Raw genomic sequence first — 21920 nt, forward strand, 5'->3', positions numbered from 1 at the left:
CCCACTGGCCAAGTGGCCATAGGGACTGGTAGGAGGGGTAAGGGAGCGACGCAAGCACGGCAACGGTCTTTATAGCATCGTCACTAGACCTTAGCACCACATACAACAACAACAAATGATGCTAATACTTGTGCACTTTCCCTATATTAAATGCATGTCCATTCTCGTAGTAATTCACATAATGTTTTGCTCAACACAGACGGGGCTTTATTATACTCAGAACAGACCCCGCCTCTGCCTGCTGCGCTGTGGATGTGTGTGTGTGTGTGTGTGTGTGTGTGTGTGTGTGTGTGTGTGACGGCCGGCGAGCTGCAGGACACGCTTGTGGAGTTTAACTCCGAAAAGACAGTTAACCACAGGTTCCCGTTAATCTTATGATGGACATTTATTATTTATTTTCTACATTTTTAGGAAACTGTTTTTTTTTTTTTTTTTTACAATAAAACTTAAATTACTTTTTTTATAAGACGTTTTTATTTCATTGTAAAATCTACTGTTGTAGATTTCAGTTCAGTTGTTTGAAATATTTAATAAATAAGCATTAATTGCTATCTGTGTGTTGTTTCCTTATTTTAGAATCACAAAGATAGGATTATGCACTCTTTCATTAGAAAAAATAACCGTGAACATATTTACAGTATAAGAAAAGATTTTTTTTTTTAAATAATCGTTCAATAATCGTAATCGAGGTAACTTGTTCGATTAATCGTGATTATGATTTTAGCCAAAATCGTCCAGCCGTACTGTATATACCTATGTGAACTGTATGTTGAATTTGAAAATGATACTAGGAAACAGTATTCTAGTTTTGTGGTCCAAAGGATCCATCCGATATTCAAAACTGAGTTATATCCTGTCATATATCACTCAGAAACAAACTATACTGAAGTGTATTGGCTAATATTCAGTATTAAGAGCTATTTATCACTAACAAATGATTATTTAGAGTTTAATTTATGTCTAGGTCGCTCCTCAATGCAATTTTGTTAGCCCCTTGTAGGCTTATAACTAAGGTGTTTATTATTCATTTATTTGTTGCTATTCAAATTCCATAGTTTTGTTAAGTTTGACAAGCATTACATTTGGTGATGAGTGACTGAACTCAAGACAAAGTTCAGGACTTGTTGAACTCGACTGCCAAAACAGTGACTTTGTTCCACCAGCTCTCATGAAAGAAAGAGACGGTGTATCCCTGCTGTTGAGATTTGGCAGTGAGCTCATGTTCCATCTCTTTGTTCAGTGTTTTGTCAACAGCAGTGTCTGTTCAGTGGCTTCAGAGACCAAAAAGGCCTGGGTGGACAGCACTCGGTCACTAGGATGAGACAACAGGCAAGAGAAATCCTGCCTACACCTGCTTAAGGCTGTAAAACTGTGACAGTGAAAACTCTTTTGTTTCTGATATGATCTAAGAGGAGAGTAAATGTTGGACTTTGGGCATTCATCACGCAGACAAACAACACATAGTATTGCTCTGAATCTGCTCAACATGTAAATAATCAGCTGTTTTCTAACAAGTTGGACATATCAACTTTAAAGGAGATAATATAACAGTGTCATGTTTACAGCGTGTTTCCACGAGTCCCACCCAATTCAAACTAGAGTAGATTCTACCTTTATAGCCGAAATTATACTGTCTGCGTGCGCCGGGGTCCGTGTGACGTAAATGTTGTCATTGATGGTATTACGCGTAGGTTCTGTACCGACTTCCGCCATGGATGTATTATATTAACTGGATACAGGATCCCAAAATGGCGCCAAAACAAAGCTTCTAATACTTTTGTGATATGCAACCCACTGAATATGCGCAGTAGTATTTCTCTGCAGTATTTCCGCACGGCCCATATACTTTACATTGTGGTGATATCACAGGTTCTTAAATCACTTTTAGACAGAAGTTTTTCAAATATATAAAAAGTCCATGGACTAAAAATTCTGAATAGAAAGAGTCATAACCTTGTTTGGAGTTCGAGGTGTCCTGGCAGCAGTTTTACAGGTGTCTCTTTTACAATGGTGGCCAAAGGGGAAAATAATTTTTTTTTGGCCTATGGGGAATTTTTCACTGTAAGCATAGCAATGTACTTTGCATGTGTGAAAGGCGTCCTTCAAGCGGATATTATTAACAGACCTAATTTGCGCCTGTGTGGTCTGCAGCTGTCCGTGTACGCGTCCGTTCTGGAGTATAATCGAGCCTAAAGGCTCTATATTTGTGCAAGCTTGGTCTTTAAGCCAATCACCCATCATTCATTATTCGTCCGCGTACAATAGTACACATTATAGAAAGATAGGTGTTTCGATTTAATTGATTTTCATGTTGGAGACTTCTGGAAACAGAAGATGACCAGACGGGCAGACAAGACACCTGCAGACGAGACGCTAACCTTTCCTGCCATGCCGCTGTTTAAGCTATCTGGAAAATGCTAGCCGAACAACACAGAGCTCCTTTGTTCCTAAAACTTTTATTTTGCTGTGATTTATGATGCGCCACTATAATAAGGGTAGCAGAATGAAAGAAAAATACCTAGACTCATTGTACTGTAGTACTTTCAGGGTTTCTTGGTCCTTACTGCCAACCTATCCTATTTATTGAGAATAACTGCATTATTATTAATGTTTGATGGTATGTAAAAGAGTGTGAGACATGAGATGCTCTCCCATGTGGGGAATCGCTCAGACTTTGCTGTTATGTCTGGGCCAATATGCAGGACAGGAGAGTTAACGAGTGACCCAGCTCCTTCAGGAAACACAATCTGGCTTCATCTGAGACTCGATGAAATCTGAATCTCCAGCTAATAGGAAGTAGGTGGATGTCATACATACTTCCAACACTGAGGTGGGGACTCTTTTAGTTGGAGTCTATGCAGAGCCAGGGAGGACCTCTACAAAGAAGGTCACACACAAGGGTGCTCTGTCCAAACACAGCTGTCAAACTTGTGTGCACATAGTATATGCATTTGTACACACACACACACACACACACACACACACACACACACACACACACACACACACACACACACACACACACACACACACACACAGGCTGTCTGTCTGTTTCTGCAGTCCCTACAGGGCTTCATGGCTGAAGCCTTAATAAATCCTCAGCCCCCTCTCACTCTGCTGCATCTCTCAGCACACATTATTTCTCAAATCCCCGAGCCATCATTGAAGACACAGACGCATTCTGCATTCTTTCTCCTCTCCTCTTCTCTGTTGCTCCTTTCATCCATCCGTCGGTCTTATTCTCTCGATGCCATGAGTTTTAAATAGTTGATGGTAGGGCTGCACGATATGACCTAAAGTAAAAATCACGATCAATTGCACATTTTACCTCGATAACAATTTTTGTTTTTGTGATTCGATGAAAACTTCTTCTTCTTCTATTTCTTAACTGCTAATGAACTTGTTAGTCCTAAATTTGAACCAGCAAGTTGTGTTTTAAGCTCCTCTTTTTTTCTGTTTACGGAGAGCTACGTGACACATGAAACTATATTGACGAGGACCGGTGAGTTAAATCGGCCGTCTGCGAGTATAGCAGGCAGACACACAGCTGACAACCTGCAGGTGGAGGCGCTGGAGACAGGCTCGGACATACACGCCGCGGGCCGCTGTGGACTTGTGTCAGGCTCGCAAGCGGTTTCAGGATAGTGGCTGCATGTGTCTGACAATGCACAAAACATCAACACCGGTACAACCCTACAGCTGTCCGCAGACACCGAGTGAGGAAAGTGTGTCAGAGCCTCGCGGACGGATGAACGGACACTCCGTTACCAGCTTGTCGGTCAGTAGTTAATGATCGGTTAACATTTAATTTCATTGTGCTTTCTTTTGGAAGGCTGGCTGCCAAAAATCGCCACTTACTAGCTAATGAATCATTCTGAGTTAAACGCTAGCTATCAGTAAACAGAAGGTAGTGGCTGGTGGCTGGTGTGTGCGCCAGTGTTTGTGTGTGGGTGTGTGTCGGCCCGTCCCCGCATTTGGCGACAGGCGAGTGTTCATTTTGGACCTGCATCAACAGAAATAAATTATCGAAATTATCGTCATGGGAAAAATACGTCGATAACAGCTTCAGAATTTCGATGTCGATACATTTTCGATTATTCGTCCAGCCCTAGTGGATGGCATTGGGGTAGTTTTTGCTTGCCACTCAGATTGCGAAGGAGAGCACCCTGGAGCTGGTTGTGTCAAACACAATCATGTCTGACATAAAAATATACTTTTCATTTTATCAAGGTCTAAAATGGTTTCATACTTTTGTTTTAGAGTTCAATATTTTGGTAAAATCTTTTTTTCACTTTCTCACCTAGAGTTAGATGAGAAGTAGTCTCGCATTGCCAGACCTTCCTCCACAGCTGTGCGGAGGAGGGTCTGGCTAGTCCACACAGCATTCCTGCATGGGAGGAAAACTATCTCTGGTTTATTAGCATTTCTTTAAACCAATCACAATCGTCTTGGGCGGTGCTATGTGCCGTACGGAGCCTCGGGGCCGCTGCAAAAAAGCCTCTGGAAGGGACTTGTTTTGGTGGAATCTGTGTACGTTTAAAAGTAGTTTTAGTCGTACAACAGAAAACTCAGATTGGACAGATAGTCTAGCTAGCTGTCTGGATTTACCCTGCAGAGATCTGAGGAGCAGTTAACCATAGTCCTCAGAAATCCACCAGAGGTTAGAACGCCAACACGAATAAAGCGGCGAATAAATGACATCCGGTGGAATTTCTGCCGGCACCGGAGCAATCCCACAAGTGGAACGTCGTGGATATAGACTAGATGAGAAGTAAATATAGTAAATATGCCAGCAGCTGGATAGCTTAGCTTAGCACAAACACTGGAAACAGGGGGAAGCAGCCTGGCTCTGTCCAAAGGGAACACAATCCACCTACCAGCACCTCTAAAGCTAATTAACAAATTAACACGTTATCGCTCATTTGTTTATAAAAACGGTTAATTTTAGTTTTACAGGGTCTATGAGCTGGACTATATTTTAGCCAGGTGAAGTGACTTCTGCTGGTTGCCTGGCAACATCAGGATGCACAAGCATATGCGCCTATGCCATATTATACTGACAGAGCGGCATTTATAAGAAAAAAGCTAACGCGTTGTTGCTGCTGTCTGACTAATGACACAATACAGTTAATATAGTTTGTTCACAAGTTTTCACTTCACATTCCTCCAGTTTGCTCTCATGCACTTCATGCAGTAGGATTCTCACAGAAAGAAATCTGCACACACCAACAGAAATACAATAGGGATTCAAAAAGGTTAGTGTTTCCATGACAGAAGAGAGAGTTCAGAGTTTTGAAACCTTTGCTGAGCCTTGTGTTGCTGTGGGCGTGTGCGGGAGGAGCAATGAGATTAAGGGATCATTCATTTCTGCCTGGAGACAAAAGCAGTAGACAACACCTGCTGATTGTTAACAGGAGCAGTCGCTGGAGCATTGGAGGCTGGCCTGAAATCAAACAAACACTCGGTTGCATCACGAACTGTTCTCCTTCAACTCAGAAGCATTTTTAAACGGTGGATTAAAAAAATCCCTCCAGACTTCTGCTGCTTATTGATGATGAGTCAATCCGGGGTATTCTAGTTCACATTTAGTTTTAAGAAAACTAAACATGAATATTACTTAAAAGACTGCAGAGCTGTAATCATTCATTCAATCTCTGAGCCCATAATTACTTATTTTCCGCCAATCTGGCTCCTTTGGGGAAAAAGCTTCGTTGTTCCCTGTAGTTGAGAAGCCACCCGGTTATTAGAGTCATGGCTTCCTGTTGCCAGCTGGAGGGGCCCCAGACCCAGGCTGATCTTACTGGACTCTGGACACTCTGGGTTAGGACAAGTCTTAACCAGGCCCATGTGTGCGTGGCTGTGATGGCTTCATGGCAAACAGGGACCCAGAGATGTGTCACCATGCATGCAAGTCAAAGATATACAAAAGTTCCATTAAGGACAGAACTGCAATAAACACATAAAGTACAAGTCCCAAAGGCAAGCAGCATGGCTAACCTAATTTCAGCTCAAAAAAGAGGGAAAAGATAAGATCAGTGTATGAAAACAAAATGAATGACAAAACGGAATATTAAAACACTTCAATGCCTGGCTGTGCCTCCAAGTCAAACACACCAAAGCTAACCCCTCACTGTGATCCACTGCTGACTCAAACAGGGTTTAGCATTTCTACATGACATCACAAGTCTGAATTATCTCTGTGCTTGGGAAAGTTATGGTGAGATATGTTCCTTCAACTGGGACCACTAGAGTCACACAGAGAATAAAACAGCTTCTTCCACAAACCAGAGGTCTCCCACTATTCCTGTAAGCTTCTCTGTTTACATGTTCAATCATATTCTTTAAGCATTCAGAATAATCATGTATGACATTATTTAAATATACTGTTTACAACGACAAACACCCAGCCCTCCTTTCACCCCAGGTCACTTGATCACGCCCCTCAGTGTCTGATACAAGGCACCCTTTGGCCCTGATAACCCGACCAAGACGACGGCAGAAAAAACGTCGCCAGCAAAACACGTAGCCACTTTGCTGTTTTGCCCGACGCGCTTTGCAAAGGCCTTTTTGAAGCAGACGCATCTGTACCGACCTAATTCGGTTTGATCGCCCCCTTTAGCGCCTGTATGAGACGCATCAGGCTTTCAACTATCTCCAATGTAAACCCATCTGCGGCAATATCAGATGTTAAGAGCAACTGCGCCAGCCGGCCCATTCCCTTCAATGTTAACACACCACAGCGCTATAAGGCGACGCAGTACAAAGAGCGAAAGAGTCTGCGAAGAGATTGGGGTGGATGGATGGGTCAAAAGACCGCTGTCCTTGTCCCATGTGAAACCAAGAGTCAACAATGACGTATTTTAACTTACCTATGTAAAATAGGTTCCTTAACAAACTCACTTATACTAACCCAAACCAGGATCTTTTCCTAAACTTAGCCGAGTAGTTATGTTTGAATTCACAACATTAACCATGTGTTGAAGTCTATTGGAGTACCCTGCATGTTGAGAAAATGACGCTAAGGAGTCCTGACCAAGTGTCCTTACGTGATGAGTTGGGAAAAAAATCCAACTTGCTGAGTTTCTGTGGACTAATAAGCAAGTCAGATCATTGTGGACAGTTTGAAAATAGATAATGGTATACTGCTGGTATGAGTCAAAAACATACAGGTGTCCAGTTCAGCTTCTGACAGTTCAACCAGCTTCTGAATAGTTGGTTAGCTGAACCCATGCAGCTGAAATCAATAGCACTGACGGTTACCAAGGCTCTCCGATCACTTTTCAATAAACTCATGTTGCCATTCAGCCAGTAGGTAGATTGAATTGCTTAGCAACCAAAACCTGATTTAAAGAAGGTTAAACTGAATCATCTGCAACTGAAGTTCCAGAGCCCTGAATCCCACAACATCTGGCTCCATCACTGCTTGACATATTTCTTTTTAGAGCACCATGTGCTGTTTGTATTAAAATGACAATAGCAGACTGCATACAGGAATTGGGCAAATGATTCATTTAAGGCCAATATGATCATACCTGTCTGACACAGCCTTCATAAATTCATCCAGCAGGTCATCATAGGCCTGGCCTCGCACTCTCTTATGTCTCAGCCCAATGTAGAGAGGGTCCTTCAGCAGCACCTGCAAAAACACATGGAGACAGAGGACAGAATGGCAAGTGAGAGGAAAAAATATTAAACCAATAGGAAGAAAGGAAACTTTGTTTTTAATGTTCCATCTCAACTTAATATTTGTGTCTTTAAAGCTGCACTATCAACTGGGCCAATGGGAATTGTTTAAACGAGTACTTGACTGATTTAGCATTGCAGTCCTTTAATATTGTTGGATTAACGATGGACAGTTATGGACAGTGAAAACGAATGCAGCTGATCCAGAGGTATTTCCTTTTTTATTGCACGCATTCTTTTCCTTATGAAAAAAAAACATGTTTACGTTTAACCACGTTTATTTCACACGTCATCAATGTATCATTAAACACAATCTCATAAGGTACAATAATCATACATAAGCCGCGTGAAATGGGGAACCCCAAATAAGCTACTAAAAGCTTTTCGGAGGGGGCCTGATAACAATAAACAACAGATAATAAACAATCCAAAAACTCAATTTACCAGAAACACAAAATAGACAATAGAAAATACAACAAAATACAGACATACTTAAACTAACATAGACAAATACTACAAACAGACAGATGATCCCAGCACAAACTATAGCATTTAAAGAATAATCAACATATGCTATGTTATAAGCATTTTTTCCTTGAGGCTTTTCTTGAAGATGGAGACAGAATGCGACACTTTCAAGTTTTCCTCGAGTTTGTTCCAAATCTGCGGTCCCCCTACAAACCGTTTAACCGTCGTTTTTTGCCAGTAATTAGGTTTTTTTTCCTTGTGTCATAAGTGTGCAGGGGACGATTTATTGGAATAAGCTCACACAAACGGTAATTTAACCTATGGATAACCTGGAATATCATGCATGCATTCTGAAAGACATTTTATTCGGTAAGCCTTAATATACCCAGACGACGAAATAGAGGACGAGTGGGGGTATTGGGCTCGGACCACGTTAATGCCCGTATGATTTTTTTCTGTAAAATCTGTAGTTTTTTCAAGTGGTTGGGAAAAGTATTACAAAGTATTACAAAAGGCACCTACATTACCCACAATGCAACTTGGCTGCTCAGTTTAGTTAATGATTTGGGTGTGTTATGCAAGTAGTGGCTGGTGTAGCCTTAAGATGATAACCTCAAACAAATATGAGGAACAGGCTTTGGAGGTCTGTAACCTCACTTCTTTCTAACTCCACACCCCCAGAATTGTTGTAGTTTTCAGCACCAACTGACCCTGACTCAAGTAGATCATCTAAGGCATTTTATCAGACTTTGTGCAGGTCCATCTGGAAGCCACAAAGGCATTTACACACACAGGATCCTTCACTTCCCAAAATGCAGATGTATAGTGTAGCTTCATTAAACAATCTTAGCCTGGTGTCTTTCAAACGCGATGGCCCAGCAACTCAGGCTTTGTGTTAAAAAAATGTATTCTCCAAGTCTAAAAGAAAATCGAAAGCACCCACCAAAGCCAAGGAAACCATTATAAAACTGTTTCCACAGGCTGAGCAAACTTCTCTTGGTGTGTTTTCATTAGCTTAAAATGAGCCCTTCAAATAATATATATCCTATATGGCTGAGATACTTCAGTCTAGATCAAAGTGGTGCCATTCAGAGAGCCATGCTTCTAACATGGCTAAAATAATTGTCTGGTCCTAAAAGATTATTTTGGTGAGAAATTATGGATTATGTAGCATGACCCAGTCATAACTCTACTTGCAAGTGAGAGCAGCAGGAAGAACTAAAGGAAGTTCCTTAAGAAGGATGATTTAGAATGAAGAATGTAAATGTGTGACATGTGTGTATAGGAGCCATTTGAATCAAAGCTGAACAGCAAAGGTAAACTAACAGTGTGACGGAGATGAGAGAACTGCACCAGTGAACTTTGACCTAGTTGCACCTAAGAATTTTGAAGAATGAGAGGAATACAGCAGGGAAGGGAGAACATGAACAGCAGAGATGGATGTGAGGGACAGAGAGACAGAAATAGAGAATGAAAGAGAAAGTGAGACTGTGATGAATTAGGTGGAAATAAATGCCCCTACAGTAGCAGTGATAGATTGCTTACAGACTTTGCTTTGGGGTATCAGCACATATTTCATCAGATCTTTGACATGCTGCACCTGCATGGTTCAGCCATAAAAATAGAATGAAAGTAGAATGGACATTTCCATTCAAATCAACATAGCAGGATGGTCAGAGTGGCAGCCATTTTTTGGTTTACCATTTCCATAGCTAATAAGTGTTAAAGGACAATTCCGGCATGAAATTAACCCAGGGGTTAATAACATATGTGTACCGAGTCGAACGTTCTCTGGGACATGTTTTCATGCTAATTGAATGCGTCTCTAGCTTTTAACAAGCTACCGCAAAACAGGTGGTTACCTGCTAACGCTAGCTTTCGGGGCACTTGGTAAATTACTATTTTCTTCCACTAACAAGGCTCAAAATAGCACCACACTTCCACGGTAGCATAATGAGGGTCCCTACATGTAAACTGAAGAATTGAGAACTTTGTAAGTGTAGCGTTAGTGTTTACATTCGGCCGCCATCTTAGAAAACAGTCATGACCAGTCGAATCACGAACGCTGTGTTTGAGCTATGTTACTGGTTACTGGTTGCACGGCGTTCATGGTTCGACTGGTCATGACTGTTTTCCAAGATGGCCGCCTTTTATATTACTGTAACCAGTGTAGCGTTAAAGCACAGCGGAATTCGCAAGCTAGCTAATTAGCCAGCCATTCACTAGTTAGCTATCTAGCCTGCTAATTCCACCATGCTTTAATGCTACAATGGTTACAGAAAATGAGCCAAATAGCGAGCTGGTGGCCAGCGGCAGTGCTCGGTCCAACGCTCCGCCTCACTCCCCGCCGCTAGGATTCAGACAAGCTAACTAGCCAGCTGGAGCTGCCGTCCGCTCTCTTCCATGGTGAAGAAATCTGCATAACAACTAACAACAATTGCCTTTTTCTTTTGTCAAGTGAAATGACCATGGAAACAGTTCAATATCCGCTCTACTCTCATTCTATTTCTATGCTCTTAACATATGGTACTGTAGCTGTAGATTCTTACCTAGACAGAGTTTGGAAGACAGACTCATAATCTAAATGTGCTACACTCTGTAAACTTTGGTTTCCAGGAAATTTCGATCCAAAGGGGTGGCGAGCTAATCCGGAGAGTTGTCATGCCTCATTGGGACGGGCAACCTTTACTTCTAGAGATGGATAATTAGAGGGTGCCACTAAGATGAGCGCGGCAGCAGCCGCCTTTCCATGGCAGGGTCAAGACTTGCCATGTCCAAGAACAGCTCAAAAAGTTTATATAAGGCAATATTTATTTGAAGTTGCCAACTCCTTTCCTGGCAAGATTTTAATGGACAGTAATAGGCTTGAGGTGGTTAAGTTCAACAGTAACTAAAACAAGCAAAACGATTTCTTGTGATCCCACTGAGAGGTGGATTGATCAGAGAAAGCTTTCGGTGGTAATTTCACAAGATGATGCAAGAGCATGCAAGGAGAAAAAAGAAATTGCTATTAAATCCAGAAGAGTTGTTCACCTCTGGAGTGGAGTTTCACATGCAACTTATGTGCTGTCTGTTGATGTATGATGGTGAGGTTTTGTTTTATTATTCTGTCCATTTACACGCTGTGAGGAAACTGCCTTTAAAAGGTGAAAGAGAAGGATCTGCATTATAAGTAACTCTCATAGTCCTGAGTGAGTTTCAAGTGGGCTGACCTCGTTGACACTGTGCTGAACTGTTGACATGAGTTGTCTTTCTGTCCCAGATTACCTACTGTTGATTGGCTAAGCTGTCCTTTGTGTTGTACAGCCCACCTTTCTCTCAGAAGGGATTAGTCCTTGTATATGGCTTTAGAGTTCATGCTTGCTACAGACACAGAAGCTCCTTTTTCACTGTTGCAACTGTTTCCAAACTGATGACTTTTGGACTTCAGGAAAATAATATAAAGTTATATTTGACTGCTTTGTTGTGCTGGACTTTTAATGAGGGAGTTTTAAGTAGTTTAACATTGAAACTCTCCGTGTTAAAAATGCGACTGCAGCATTTACGAAAAAGTTCATTCTAAAGAAGCACTGGAACGAGACCAGAGATCAATAACAGCCTTGACCTGTCTGAGGTAAAGGACACCCAGCACTGGACAAACAAACAGCAAACAGCATATTGTCCTGGATGACATCATTGACTCTAATGTCAGCATGAGTGTTAGTGTTGAGGTCATTCCAGGTGACATCGGGCCCAGGGATGCACTGACAGATACAGTCCAGGGAGATAACCAGATGATGCCGTAAAGAAAACGGACTACATGCAAACTGGTTTGTTTTTCCTTATGTTGCGTGTGTTTCTGTGCCTCTTTCCCTGCGGATATGTCTGTGTTTTTGTGTGTACTTTATGTAAGTCAGAGATAAGAGCTGTCCAGGTAGTAGGAGTAGGAGGGTAGGAGTTTACTGCTGCTTTCCACACAAGAACACAGCAACCACATTCCTCTGAAGAAAAAAAAACAACTGGTGGCTGACTTTCTAAATGTCCAAAACAGACATTTTACAGGCACTGAGCCTTATCTGATAAAAGATTAAAGCAATAGTTTGAGTTTTTTTGGCAAATATTCTAATGCATTTAGTTGCCAAGAGTTAGATAAGAAGATTGAAGTCCATCCTCATCCAGGAAACGACCGCATAAGACCATTGTGCAAGTAGCTCATAACGACTCATATTTACATTCGCAGTTGGCCCTCTTGTGGCTGTAGTAATTATCGCAGGGAGCAAACGAGGAAGTGAGGTCACAAAGTGTAAGAGCGCTAAATTCTGCAAAACAATGCAGATTGGGGTTGTGGATGGGTAAAACAAACAGCACTTTGACCCAGGAGACCAAGAATCGTGTCCCGTGTGAAACCAAAAGTCAACAGTCACTTTTTGAAATAAACAGCCTTTTACAGACCTTAGTCCATGGGGTGACGTCCGTTATGCACTTATGTCCTCATTTCAGTAGTTTTACGCGACTAATTTTAAACCAATCCTTGATGATTGCCTAACCCTAAGTATTTGTGTTACCTTACCGTAACTAGCCGTGTCACAACATTAACTACGTGTTTAAAACGGCGACCGTTAAGTTAAATAGAACGTCACATGATTAAAACTGTATTTGCGGTCACATGTTTCGAAACAGCCACCGTGCGGCAGTAAATAGAATGATCATATACTGTATGTTGTTTTGGGAGTCATTCGAAATGGACCTAATCTGTTGTTTAGGTACGATGATGTGTTGGAAGATTGATACCATTCTATCTGTATCATAGACTGTATATATTAGTGGACAGCGCATCCGGTTCGGCGAAGTGCTGCAAATGCGGAAGTGCCTTAAACCTGCATTCTCTCTGAATTCCAGCAGGGGGCGACACGTGCAGTTGCAAAAAGGAGGTTGGTTTCTGTAGAAGTCTATGGCAAAATGATCCACTTCTCACTTGATTTATTACCTCAGTAAACATTTCAATTAAGAGTTTATATTCTCAATCGCTAGTTTTAAGTCTTCTGCAACACAGAAAGATGTTCATTTTTTGACTTATGGTCTCGTTGATTTTAAAATCGGCAATAAAGCAGGGGGTGTTTTAGGGCGTGGCTATGATGTGATTGACAGTTCGCGGCCTGTCAATCATGACAGGTTTAGCAAAGCTTATCCATGGCACGTAAACTTCATTTTGGGGGTTGACCACGCTTTCATCATAGTGACTGTGACACTTTGGTCGGCTAATAATGTTTTGTTCAGCGTTCGGTTGTACGACAAGACACTCAAAGGAGTCGGCAGTTCAGTTTTTCCGGTAAGTAACGTTACATTTTGTTTTAATACTGTTTTTCGTTAGCCAACGTTAGCATCCCAATTAATATCATTTAGCTAACTAGATTGCACCTTGCTAACCAAGTTAGCGGGCTAACTAATAACATTATGCAGACCGTATAAATGGGTTAAAATATATATATATATATATATATATATATATATATATATATATATTTAACGTTACAGTCGTATACAGTAGGTATGCACAACAGTCTCGCCGGTGATCTGTTTTTAACCATATGTGGTGTTATTGCTAATCGGTGCGCATATAATGGTAATGTTAGCTTAAAATCAAAGCCTGATATAATTAACCTTATAGTGCATTCATTCATTCACGGGATTAGGATCATTTTGGGACCGTGTGTGATTTAGAAATTACCCCCTCACATCTGAGTTTCGTGTGGCGCATTTGCACCATAGATTACAGTCTATGATCTGTATGCTAAAAATGAAGCTACAGTACAGCCAGCAGCTGGTTAGCTTAGTTTAGCTTAGCATAGAGCCTGGAAACAAGGAGAAACACACAAAGTGCCATTTTAACACTTAGATTTGTGTACAAATTAAACAAATGAGATATAAAGTGTTAATTAGTTATTTTTCGAAGTGCAACTAGGCAGATCCTGTTACCTTTGGACAGAGCCAGGCTAGCTCCCCCCTGTTTCCAATCTTTTGCAAGGCTAGCTGTAGCTCCATATTTACCTTACAAATTTAAGAATGGTATCAATCTTCTCATCTAACTCTTGGCAAGAAAGCAAGTAAGTGTATTTCCCAAAATGTCAAACTATTTGTTTGGGAAAAAAACAAAGTATGTCTTGGTCAGGGGGTTTGCCTGCTCAACTGTTTGGATGTCTGCCTGCTTGCCTCTCTCTCTACCCCCATATCCACTCAAGGACAAAAATAATCCCATAATAACAGTCATTTTAATAATTAGCTAGAGCTACCACTACCTCATAGCCTCCCAACTCCATCTGCTCTCATCATGCCTTCACAGTCAGGACTGCAGAGTGAGGCGGGGTACCGAGGGGCAGCAAGCTAGCCTTTCTCCCATATAAAACCAGCCCAGAGAAACTACACATTAGACACATACGCACGTATTTATCCCATTACAACTCATTTAGCCTGTCATCGCTTATAATAAAGAAATAGACCTGGCAACTACAGCAAAATCTCTTTTATAGCTATTTCTTTTAAAGTTGCATAAGCATCAATACTGTGTGTGTGTGTGTGTGTGTGTGTGTGTGTGTGTGTGTGTGTGTGCGCGTTTTTGCAGGCGAGTTTGTCCCTGTGCATATATACAATTTCTGTGATGCCTTTTTTGTTCAAGAGTGAAGAACAGTGAGGCTTATGCTTAGTGTAATAACTCAACATGTCTCAAAATGTAACAAATTACACATTACTTGTTACCTTAAAAAGTACAGTAAAGGTAACAACATAACTCATTTTACTACTTTGGTTACTCAGCCCAGCACTGTCAAATGTGCCTTTAAACAACTCCAAAGTCTCCACACCCACATTAGATCTGTAGTTAACGTGTAAAAATAGAAAGCAAGACATCAACAATGGTTTGAAGGTATTTACTGACCATTAACAGCAAGCTTAAAGGACAATTCTGGCGCAAAACGAACCTAGGGGTTAATAACAGATGTGTACCCACTCTGTCGCTCTCTGGGACAGGTTTTCATGCTAATCGAATGTGTTTGAAGCTTGAAACAAGCTAGCGCGGACCGCTGATTAGCTTACAACGCTAGTATTCGGGGCACAGGGAATGTAAAAAACAAATCACTATTTATGCCACTAAAAAGGCTCAAAATATCACCACACTTCAACGGTAGCATAATGAGGGTCCCTACATGTAAACCAAAGCATTGGGAACTTTGTAAGTGTACAGACAGTTCATAAAAAAGATATATTATAAAGACAGTTGCGTTCTCGTATACAGGCGGCCGCCGTCTTGGGAGCTACTATAATCCCATTCACAGTGAAGTTGGTAGTTTCACACACCCTCCAACTTTAAACAAAACCAGGTGATGCTAAATAGGCTTACCAGTGGCTAACCTTAGCAAGCTTTAAGAATAGTCAAAATCTAATAAGTCAATTTTGGAGTTACCAGGAGTTAATTTTTTTTCTTTTGTATACTGTACGTGCTAATGCATCCCCCACGCCTTCATTCCTGAGCTAACACAAAGCTACTTGTCACTGAAAAAAATATTCACATTACTCGTTACTCCCTCAAACTGCATGTATCTGTGCATTAGGGCAGAGCAGGAGCCGGGGATAACCATTTCTTGACAAACACTTTATCCATCCAACCAGCACTACCGTACAGCATCTGCAGCTATTTTGCCATTTGCAAATATTCAGCCTGTAATTAAACAAATGATTTACAATGTATTCATTAGGTAGCTTTAGAGTAAGGTGACCAGACGTCCCGGTTTGACCGGGACAGTCCCGATTCTGAGTTGCGTGTCCCGAGTCCCGACAAAAGCCTGTCGGGACGCTAAAATGTCCCGGTTGACACCAACAATTTTGAAATTGTCCCTGTTGTCAGCGATTACATAGCCGACTTATTATAGCCCAATAATGAACTAAACCCATGTAGAAAGACTAATAAAGCGACCAGCGTATGATGTGTGTGTGTGTGTGTGTGTGTGTGTCAGTCAATCGTAGCGGTCTGCGTCTGCATAATCTGTGCAGCCAGCATTACAGTGTATATTTGTAAACATTGTCGCAATGCCTCTTCTTATCTGTCTCGTTTTAACCAGTCCCTCCAGGTCCACTGGAAAGTCAGCGGACGAGCGCTGGGTGGAAATGTTCGCGCATTTCAAAAGCAGGGAGATTCCATTCAAAAATGAAGGTCTCCTTTGTCAGTTCGTCATGTGTCTACCGGGCACAAATGCTCCCGTTGAGCGGATCTTTTCGCTCATGAACAACACATGGACTGACGAGAGGAACCGTATGACCATTCCCACCTTAAAGACGCTACTCGTCACACGGGCCAATTTTGCTGACACCTGTGCGTAATTTCACAGTAGGCTTTCAGTCAACAAATTGATTCTTGAGAAAATTCACTCCTCTAAGAAATACTGTATACGGAATGAATGTTTCCAATAGGGAAGCTATCTGCTCTATCAAATGAGATTACGTGTGTGTGTGTTGTTGGTTAGAATAACACTGGGAACACTTTACGGTAAGGGTAGGCCTACATGAATTACCAAATTCTGATTTGAACACAACTTGTGCATAATCATGTACCCACCTTACCTAATGCTTTAGTTGATGTGTTGTTCATGCATGAGGTCATGAATGAGAGGCTATGAACTCATGTCAATTCCTGATGATTCATAAGATATAATGGAATGAAGTAATGCACAAATCATGAATTAATTCATGCATGAATTCTTAATTCATGTACCCTTACCATAAAGTGTTACCAGGAAATCTGGTCACCCTACTTTAGCGGTCCCTGCTTCCAGTCTTTATGTTACGCTATAGGCTAATCACCGCCCGGTCAATCACTCAATGTATGCTGAACTATTTCTGATTTATTTGATTTGATTTGATTTATTTCTTTATTTGAAAGGGGACAGTGAACATTAATCAACATTAAAACAATGTAAATGTGTGTGAGTTAGCTCAAAAGTGCTAATTTTCATCGGTAGTCCCCCAGCCAGATGTAAAACAGGCAGCCTTTAAAAATAATGACAGGTATAAAATCACAAAATAAAATTACATACAACACATTGTGGTTAATAAATACAATTCATCAATTCATCTATTCTATTCATCATTTCTAAACATCTCTACCTTCAATATTTGAAGTTGTTATGAGCTCTGCATCAATGCTCACTGATACACACTATATACACAAAAAAGTGTTTCTCTTCCTCTTATTTTGGCAACAGATATAAGGCAGTTTGAGGCAACTGGAACTATGAGACAGCTTGTTAAAGTTGTGTTGTGATTCCCATAAATGTCTTAAACTGCTGTCGTGCAACCAAGAATCTAATCTACAGATGGTACGATCGCCCTAAACCAGAATCACTTCAAACAGAGTAGTAGACTCAATGTGGAAACTTAAGAACGCATGGAGATGCCAGTACAAGAAGAGGTCAAAAGGTAGAGCTACATACTGTAGCTGTATAAAGATAAAGGGCTGAGGTGCAGGACTTGGCAGAATTAGAGACAATTTTGCTCTAAATCCAGCTTCAATGGCACGAAGAGGTCTAATGTAGCAATGTAATATATTTCAAGGGCTATCTGGGAAGACTGCACTGTTTCTGTTGTTATAATGCAATTCTGCTGGGACCTGGAGAACTGTGATAAAGCGTGTATTGGGTAAGTGCTGCCACAGAAGGATCCCAGGCCATTAAGCATGCTATCGCCTGCATGAAATCAGTGGGTTTTTAACTAATCTTGCATATACTTTCTGCTAAATACATCTTCTTAATTTTATTTGCAAACACATCTATCCTCAGCAACATCGCTAATCCTTAGTCCACTTGTGACATTTGCTTGGAGTGAACTCCAGGGACTGAGTCATGTGGTGTCTTGGAAGATGAAGGACAGCATCTGACAGGCTGAGCTCAGCTGTGTCGGGCAAACAGGCATCTGAGGCAGCCACGCCCTTGGCCGAGACCGAAAGTTGAGTATATATAGATGTGCACACAGACTATTCTTAGTCTGTTTAAGGCTACAGACACACGTGTTGCCCTGCCCTGAGTTTGAATCATCTTTAAGAGACGCTGCCATAGAGAACAGGGAACATAGGTGGGTAACTCTAGCTCTGTTGGCTACTACACTCACATACTGGCAGCAGGGAGAGGTGTTTTCCCACCTGGCATCCATCAATGGAGCTGCTTACCTCACTTATGTAAAGGGTGTTTACTGGTTCTAAAGTGTAGGATTTGGTTTCTTTTTCTTGGATGCTTTCTAAGGCAAGGCTTACCTGACTACGGTGGATAAGGAGCATTTCCCTTCTGGCATACGCCATCATACACTCATGGCATGTTAATTTGTTGGAGCAATGTTTTGAGTTTGAGCAGTAGAGTTGAGAGGTGAGCAGGAAGACCAAGCTCTCTTGATCATTACTCCCTGGGGCTATAATGACCTAATTTCTCCACAGGGATTATTTAGAGTTTCATCTAATTTAATGTAATCCACCTTTAGTTGAGCAAGACACTCTACCAGCCCCCACTGCTCTGAAGCTGACCTTTATCTCTGGCCTCTGTGTGAGCAAGAAAAAAAGCAAACGGTTTTCCCCTCAGTCTTAGTTTCACTGTTGCCTACTTAAATGACTAAAGGTTAGAACCAATGTGGTAATCTGTTTCTGAAGTCGAGTAAAAGTAGCAGCATTACACTAAACATACTCCATAACAAGTGATAGACCTACACTAGATGAGAAGATTGTTGAATGGTAAATATGAAGCTGCCAGCCAGGAGCTGGGTAGCTTAATTTAGCATAAAAATTGGAAATAGGGAGTAACATCTAGCCTGTCTCTGTAACAAAATCTGCCTAAACTCACTAATCAACACGTTAATGTTACATGTTGTTTGTTTAATCCGTAGGCTACTGTCACTACCCGATGTGAGTCGAGTGCAGATGTGAGTTGCGATGTGAGTTGCGCATGCGTCACTTTGCGACAATGACCAGATTTCACGACAAATCTGCTGTTAGCCACAGAATAATGAGATAGGTACATTACATAGCTAGCCTGACGTTGTCATACTCAGATTCTAGTCAGAATATGAGTCTGATACTGCTCCATAAAGCCCGCCCTGACAATGTGATCCGATGTGTCCGAACAGCTCTGGTTCGAGCATTGTTGCTCCACAACGGATCAAGTCCAGACCGAACTTCCCGACCTCAAATGTTGTGGGCGGGGCTAAATTCTGCTGGCATCCAGGCTATTACATAGCAGTAATTTATTATTTAGTGTAAGGCATCACATTTTCACGGCATGATCCATGATGTCAGTTCTAGATTAGAGGCTGAAGTAGCCTACAAAAACCTGCTACGAGAGACTTCTGTAATGTCAATACAATAAAAATGGACCTACATAACATACATAACGAAGTTCATTCACTGCTGGCTACAAGTTAGCAATCAAACATAACAAAGGCTGTCACTTGAATGGCGTTTTGAGCTAACGTTAGCAATCAAACAATCATAGATAGCTAAAACGTTTGCTGGATCTGGATCCCTTGGCGTTATGCCATAAACCGTTTAAATCTGAGCATGCGCAACTCACATCTGCACTCGACTCACATCGGGTAGTGACAGCTACTTTGCGCTAATGCTAATTAGCAAATGTTAGCATGCTAACATGCTAAACTAAGATGATGGACATGGTATACATTAAACCTGCTAAATATCAGCATGATAGCATTGTCTTTGGGAGCATGTTTACATGCTGATGTCAGCATTTAGCTAAACGCACTAGCACTAGAGCCCATAGCATGACTGCAGACTAGTTAACTTATTCTGTAACAAACTATAATGAGCATACTGTATCTGTTATGTGTATAGATAGATAGATAGATAGATAGATAGATAGATAGATAGATAGATAGATAGATATAACATACTGTTAGGTTACAGTTCATGAATAATTGTTACTTTCCACCTCTGTGGATGTAATATAAAAACAACACAATATAACAAGTTGCTTATAGGCCAACTTCTGTAATTAGTCTTTCACTTATATTTAGGGGTGTAACAATACATCGATCTGGATCGCTATATTGATTCAATCCTCAACGATATCGATACATATCGTCATCTTTAAGATGCACCTTTATTTTTAAATTCACACATATTCTTTTATTCTCTAGAAAGTGTAGTTTGTTTTTATTTTTTTTATATATATATTTAGACCTCAGCTCTTACCTCATTGTCTGTGCCCACATCCAGCATGACAGGCAGGCACTGCTGTGGCGGCACACCTCCACAGGCTGTGTAGAGGGCCAGCTTGCCCACTGGGATGCCCATGCCACAGCAGCCCAGGTCTCCCAGCCCCAGGATCCTCTCTCCGTCCGTCACACACACTGCCTGTCAATCAACATAACTGTCAGCCAGAGACTACAGTAGCCACACCAACCATCTCATCAATATCAATCTGTGTATGATGCTGGTACATGTATGATAGGTAGCTTATTAGCATTAGGGCTGCACGATATGAGGAAAATATCTAATTGTGATTATTTTGACTGATACTGCAATTGCGATATGATTCACGATATTGAAGGGAATGATCATTTTCGTATCATTATTCTCATTTTTATATCATTATTCTCATTTTCATTGAAAAAATTAATAAAATTACAAGAAACTGAAACAATTATAATGGGATTTTTGCGAGGATCTGTTCCAGATTTTTTCTTTAGTCTGTAGGATAGGATTTGTAGGACGGGATGTCTCTGCAGCACCACAATACTTCATTCAGAATGTTTTAACACATATTTTGCCTTTAACAAATATTACCACCCCCCCCCATGCGATTTGGATATTGCACTAGTCCATATTGCGATTTCGAATTTTTTTATCAATTATTAATTGTGCAGCCCTAATAAGCATTTATACACACTTTAATAACACTTTAAAAAGATAATGAAGCAGCAGTTCTGCCTCCATGTCTCATGAACTCAAATCGTCTTTACCAAAACAAGTTCACCATGCTAGCCAGAAACATGTTTATTTCCTCATTGTAAGCCAGGCCCTCCTACACACTCCTGGCTTTCCACTCACTAGTCATTTTAACTCATTAAGCAATAAATAAGTCCCTCTGGGTTGATTCCACAGCATGAAACAAATCAATTGTGTAACACTTAATATCACCAGCAGAAGTGTTTAATGTGAAATGTTCAGGGTTGTTCTCTTTCCACCATCTGTGTGACGCAGATAACTCTGGCACAACATTTTTACAGCCTGGTTCCTCCCACAATCTGACAGGTTTAAAGGGTGTCATTAGTTTCCCCATTTGAATGTTTAAAATCTATAATGACCATACCCAATACCATTAAGAGCTCCCCCCCCCCAACTATCACTTGTGGAAATTAATTCTACAGCTGCAAAACCTTTTTACAAGCACAAAATATGACCCTTATTTGAGTCCATATAAAAGGCTGCAAGGCTCATCAGTGGATGGTTACCTTGGCTCCCGTTTGCCCTTTCTCTATGGAAATGTTAAAAGTCGGCCATATTAGGTGAGTTAATGATAAGACCACCCTGACAATGAGAGGCGGCATGTCAGCGGCGAGGTAAATGCCCAGCTGTTGACAGCTGTGAACAGGTGGCTCAGGCTGCAGGTATATTTGACATGCCAGGAATGCCTACTGGTTTCGTCATTCTAAATATGAGTAGATTATGACTTGCACATAGTTGCTCTATACAAAGGATTAAAGGAATATGTCAGTCTTTTGGGAAATTGGCCAATACAGCAGGT

The 21920-nt window shown here is 41.1% G+C and overlaps 1 protein-coding gene across 4 annotated transcripts in view; it reads right to left on the reverse strand.

The window, feature by feature from the left end:
- Positions 1-21920, reverse strand: part of me1 (malic enzyme 1, NADP(+)-dependent, cytosolic) — a 117928-nt gene that overhangs the window by 13810 nt on the left and 82198 nt on the right. For all 4 annotated transcript variants that reach the window (XR_004108999.2, XM_031322781.2, XM_036005880.1 and 1 more), the window contains 2 exons: positions 20366-20527; positions 7533-7636 (listed from right to left, as the gene is read on the reverse strand). Coding sequence is in view for 3 of the 4 variants with exons in the window: in XM_031322781.2 (XP_031178641.1) it covers positions 7533-7636; positions 20366-20527 (266 nt within the window). In the remaining variant the exon portion in view is untranslated. The remainder of the gene's footprint in view (positions 1-7532; positions 7637-20365; positions 20528-21920) is intronic.

This window comes from Sander lucioperca, chromosome 10 (assembly GCF_008315115.2).
Source record: "Sander lucioperca isolate FBNREF2018 chromosome 10, SLUC_FBN_1.2, whole genome shotgun sequence".
NCBI lineage: Eukaryota > Metazoa > Chordata > Actinopteri > Perciformes > Percidae > Sander > Sander lucioperca.